This window comes from Lactuca saligna, chromosome 9 (assembly GCF_052625555.1).
Source record: "Lactuca saligna cultivar CGN05327 chromosome 9, ASM5262555v1, whole genome shotgun sequence".
In the NCBI taxonomy this organism is placed as follows: Eukaryota; Viridiplantae; Streptophyta; class Magnoliopsida; order Asterales; family Asteraceae; genus Lactuca; species Lactuca saligna.
Genome location: NC_136425.1, coordinates 156,216,278 through 156,222,122, shown reverse-complemented (window position 1 = coordinate 156,222,122; position 5,845 = coordinate 156,216,278). Strand labels below are relative to the sequence as shown.

The following is a 5,845-nucleotide window of genomic DNA, read 5'->3' as shown; positions in this document are numbered from 1 at the left end:
TGTTATCATTTTTCGAATGCTCAACCTAACCTATTTTTCGTTCTTGAAAAAAAGAAAAAAATAAAATAAAAAATATATATTGTGATAAAAAAAAGGGGTGACTAAAGAGACATCTATTTTATCATCTATCTAGGGGATGTTTGGTAAAAACATTTATTGTTTATTAGCTTACTAGCCGTTTACCCGCGCTAAGCGGGCGCAAAGACTTTCTTTCTGAAGATAGTAATGTGATGATTAGTTTCCTTTAGACAATAAAACGAAAGTTCATTGTTATTTTTTGCATTTTCCTCCTGATTTGATTGGGCAAAATGCAAGAAAAAAGCAATGCACTTCCATATTTTTGTCCAATATAGCATCTTACTCTTGTTGTGGTTCTTTGACAAACATAGCACCGAATCATTTTCACTACATAATTCTACTCAAAATCCAAAACTCGACAAAAATAGAAGATTAAAGATTTACTTGAGAGTAAAATACAAAATGGTCCCTGTATTTTTTTTAATTAATTGCGTTGAGCCTTAGAAAGAATGGGGCTCTAATGCATAAAATAAAATTGTAATGTTGTTATTGCTTGCATTTGACCCAAAAAAAAAGTTAAATAATAATAACAATAATAATAATAATATTTTTCTTGTTATTTTAGAGAATTAAATTGTAATTTAATTAAAGTAATAATCTTCTTTAAAAAGATGGGCGAGGGTTGTCTAAATGAATTAACACTAACCATTAGAAAGTTTCATATAATACCGACCATGATGTACAACTCAATGGCCATACCAAGGATTAACAATGTGATGTTCATGTCGTATGGACCATTAGGTACAAATGATCCAGACCCATAGTGTAGATCCACTCCACTCTACCCTAAACCTGAAATGTGTGAGTTGTAACAATGACATACGTGTAGTAATTACATACAAAAATTATAATTCATATTTGATATAACTTGCAACTAATCCATCACATACCTGATGTATATGCTAGGTTATGAATTTCTACTGTAACAATAGCATACGTTTAGTATATCCTATTGGTGTTTCAAAATAAAAAATTAAGACAAAGTAGAAGAATATACTACAAAACTAAATAAATATATAAATAGTGCCTAAATGACTAAAAAGTTATTAGATGTAATATAATATATAATTAAAGTATGTAATTATGTATAATCACAAATTAGTATGAAGTGGAATATAGCTTATTTAAATGTATAGAACTTACATCATGGTAGTATAAGATCATTCTTTAGTTTGTAAATTTAAGTGTTCTCCACACTGTACCAGGCTACAAGTAACTAAACGTATCAAAAGACAAAAATACCCTTGGCCTAAAAACATGAATCCTAAAGGATATGGGTAAACCTGATTGCTTTCTCCACACCCCTTTTTTCCTGTAAAGCCAGTTTCATGTGTTAATCTTGCATTTATTCCTCACCTTAAAGCAATAAATACAAGACAATGATCGTTATCATATATTGTAATTAAATGTTTTGATTATTACCTCTAATATTTTAATTAAATGTTTTGATTATTACCTCTAATATTGTATTTGTTAACAAAGCAATTTCATCATTATAAAACTTTGATTTTCTTTTAATGGTTTCTACAGAAGCTTTTTGTGTTTTGGACGTGGACCGTATTGCTTTTTCCTCCTCAATTTCAAGAAGCACATCAGTAATTTGTGGCATGCTATAAAATGAAAAAGAAAGAATCAAGTATGCGGAAACATTGTTATAAGGTTGATTGATAATAAAATAAACACTTTTGTTAAAATAATTACCATAGCCGATTCTTTCTTTTCCTCCACCAACATATTAGTAGAGATATTTGCAATCTAATTTTGTACTGTTGGGTATTCCAAGTTTGCCCTCTGAAACAATAATAAAATCATCATTATAAAGAAAACAATGAAAAAACCATGAATTTAAAAATTATGCAATATGCAATTTTAATGTGATGATTTAAGGTTTGATTGATATAGTTGGATCTTGAATTAGATCTTCAGATAATGGGATAAAGAAATACATGTGGTTTTGAAGTCGGTAAAAAGTGGTAAGATAGGGGATGGTGCGGTGAAGCAGATGGTGAGGTGTTCGTCGAGTGGAAAGTCGTTTGAGGTCGTGAGAGAGATTTACTGGGAGAGATTTCTTTCAAATTTAAATGATATGTGTAAGAAATGAGCACAGTCGAGAAAGACATGTTCAAGCACAATGGAAGCACTGGAGCATGATGTGCACTTATGCACAATGTTTAACATTTTGACAAATGTTAATGTTTACAATACCTCAGCCTCAAGCTTGAAGGTGTGCAATTGTGCACAGCAGCATAAAGTTGTATAATCTACATGTCCTTTTAGTTTCTAGTGGATGAAAAAGGAAGGCAACTAAGGCCCAAGGGTTATCACAAATTGAGAACTGTCTCACCAGAATGGTGTTAATTTCAATTTAAAATATTCCTCAGCCAATGAACTTAAAAATAACAAGCTATGAAACTTTAAATCTCATTGTATATTAAGCCGTGTGAGTATCATTATATCATCACTTGCAGTTGCATATGTGTGCAAAATTCGCGTTATGAAACAAGTATGGATGGATATGCAAATAGTAAATCATACATTTAATTTGAGACGCAATAGATATTATAAGATGCAAGCAAGTTTTGTTGAATTTAGTTACCAGCCTTGCAGTTATTATATACTCTTGGAATGAAAAGGGATTCCAGAAAATACTATCCACCAATCATATATAATTTTACCAAACATAATTAATTGACAAAATGAGTGGAACAAGAGGGAAGAGATATTACTGAATCGCACTTCCAGCTCGTTGAAAGATTGTAGATACCATAACATCTTTGTTCTTGGGGTCTTTGATGGGTTTGATCTTCGATGCTAAAGTACCCAACTCAATATTAATAGAATTCTATGGCGCACTTCTGAAAAAACGAACAGGTAGCCCCAACAAAGAATAGGCTTCGTGTATCAAGCATAGAGAAAACCTGGGAATCAATAATACCACAAAACACCACAACGCATAGCATAACTAACTTCAATGAACAATACAAAATTAAAATTAAAAAAAAATCGGAATACGTACCTTGATTATGTGGTCAGGATTGTGGTCAGTAGACATGGATTCGACAAGGCCATCGAATGAGGCGTCGATTAAGGTGGAATTGGAAATAGTAAACAAGAACTCCAATACAACGTCGATGTTTGGGTGTGAATCGTAAAGGTTTGACGTGGGAGGGGACGGAAAAGAGAGGCTTTCGATTTTCTGATCTGGGATTTTCTCTTTTCTTTCTTGATGATCTTCCTTAACTTCCCCGAGAATCTTGGTTGATGGTGGTTGATCTAAGTTTTCTAGGGTTATGGCTACTTGTGTGACGGAAAAGGGGACTGCATCTTTGGCCGAAACGGATGAGAATAGGTTTAGTGTAATACGCATATGATTGGTTACATGCTTAATATTATTGTACATCAGGTAATACATATTGTACCTCTTAATTTTCAAGAAATAGGAAATATGCTTAATAATATAGTAAAGATAAGCTAATAAATAAGTATAAGACAACTTATGAAAAAATGGTTTATTAGAGGTTTTCATGGAAATAAATTATTTTTCATTTAAATATTTTTGTACTTATAGCGGTGTGAAACCTCTAAGACGATGCGGTACGGGCCAGAACGAGAAGCAACGGAGATGAGGTGGAAGAGCGAAACGGCGTCACGATGCGGGGAACACCCCCCCCCCCCCCCCCCTCAACTCGTTGAAGCTCGTTATTGCAAAACTCGTGGGTGTTAAGACGGATTGCAACGTATAAAATTCGAATGTTTCTTCACTCGACTGTTTGCAAACGGTCAAAATTAAATAAAAAATTACCTTTTGTCCTTATAAATACTACTTTTAAACCAAATTTTAAACCTTTCTTTCATTCTCTCTATATCTTATACACATATTTTCTTTAAATTTTTTAAAAAATGGAGCAACCCCCCCCCCCCCCCCCCCTCCATCATCAAACCCAAACACAACCTCACCTCTCGGATCCGCGGGTTATGAAAATTATTTCAACCTTTTATCGTCTCAAGGCTCACCACAAATCCCATACCAAGGCGTTGCTTTCAATCCTGCTTCACCGCCACTGCAATTTCCCAACTCACCTTATTTTCAACAAAATTATTTGGTCAAAACCAAAATTTACAACAAAATCTTTTCCCTACTTTTGCTTCGATCTAACAAACAACCAACCAACCATCACCTACAACACAACCATCGGTTCAAGTGGAAGCGGGAGGTAGTAAGAGAAGGAAAGGGAAAGGAAAATCGAAAGGGAAATTGATAGCGGCTGAAATAGAAAATGCAGATGTTCCACAATGGTGGACACCAGATGAGGAATATGCTTTGACGGCGGCTTGGTGTGCTACTTCAAAAGATGAACTTAGCGGAAATGGAATGAAAAAAGGAGCTTATTGGGGGGCGGTGCTCAACAAGTTTCATGCTATTTTAAAGAAAAATTCGTATTGCAACAATGACATGTTGAGCAGAAAATGGGGTCAAATAACTAAGCGGTGCAGCAAATTCAACGATATTTACAACCGGCTTCAGGCGCAACAGCAAAGCGGAACCAATGACTTTGATTTGTTCAAATCTGCTAAGGAACAATATCGGGTCGGAATAGGACATGTTTTCAACTTTGAAAAATCATGGGAGTTGTTGCGAGCGAATCCAAGGTGGAATAAAACGCCTACATCATCTGAGGTTCAATCCAAAAGGTCTCGTAATTCGAGCTCGGTCGACATGTCAGACGCACAGACTCACATCAACCTAAACGCCGACATCGATGAGATCCCGGATGATATGGAGGAGATATCCCCACAACGACGACCGCCCGGACGCGACAAAGCGAGGCGCGCTGCAAGGCATGCGGAGGAGGTTGAGGCGAAAGCAAAAGATGTGGCGGAAATGAGAACGAAATTCGACGAGCACAATTTATTTATAAAAGAAAAAAATGAGTTGAAACGTCGTCATTTAGAGTTTCTAGAAAGGCAGATACGGGAGAAACAGACGCAAAAAGAGAGAGAATTAATGACATATCAGTTGTCAATTCTTCGGACGAGCGATGAGTGTTTGATGCCTACTGATCTAACGGTGCTACAAACGATGAAGGAACAAATTAGGAAGCAATATTTGAGTTAATTAGGATTTTAGGAGTAATTTGAATGATATTTTAGTTATGATTTTATTTTAGGTTTAAATTATGTTTTTTTAATTGTAATCGTAATTTTAGATTTTAAATATTATGCCTTTTTTTTTGCTTTTATAATTTTATGTTTTATAAAAATATATTCATGTTAGTGATTAAAAAAACAAAAAAATAAAAAAATGAAAAAAAGGAAAAAGGAAAAAAACCCAAAAAAGTAAAAAGTAAAAAATCAAATTCGAAAAAAAATCAAACAAAAAATATTTATTCTTAAAAAATTGGTGCTACATCTTGTAGCTTATCTTCACACTTGGTGTTATAACACTATGCTTATGTGACATGTAAAATGACACAACTTGATGTTGTATCTTGTTCCACATCCAATTCTTTACTTATGTGACATGTAAAATGACACAACTTGATGTTGCATTTTGTTTCACATCCAATTCTTTACTAAAATTGTTTTTATAGATTAAAATCAAAAGAGTAACTTGATAAGTTAAATTACTACACTTGACACTTCCAAGTCAAACCAACTTCCATGAGTCCATTGAACGGGGATTTCATCACATGACCAACCCCCAGCCTACCCCACCCACCCCCACCATTCTTTCAGGCTTCAGTACCTCCGACCCCATAAAAACCAC

General features: G+C 34.3%; 1 protein-coding gene across 2 annotated transcripts; it reads right to left on the bottom strand.

Annotated features, from left to right (window-relative positions):
- Window positions 1–1,159: 1,159 nt before the first annotated feature.
- Window positions 1,160–3,419, bottom strand: LOC145017576 (uncharacterized). 2 transcript variants are annotated; one of them, XM_078975582.1, is made up of 5 exons: window positions 3,095–3,419; window positions 2,805–2,996; window positions 1,780–1,869; window positions 1,535–1,688; window positions 1,160–1,434 (listed from the first exon to the last, which is right to left on the bottom strand). In XM_078975582.1, exons 2-5 carry the CDS (start codon window positions 2,843–2,845, stop codon window positions 1,405–1,407), a joined length of 315 nt encoding a protein of 104 aa, XP_078831708.1. In that variant the 5' UTR covers window positions 2,846–2,996; window positions 3,095–3,419; the 3' UTR covers window positions 1,160–1,404. The 2 variants fall into 2 exon arrangements, with proteins under 2 accessions (XP_078831708.1, XP_078831707.1); XM_078975581.1 differs by having other exon boundaries at window positions 1,160–1,390.
- Window positions 3,420–5,845: the final 2,426 nt, after the last annotated feature.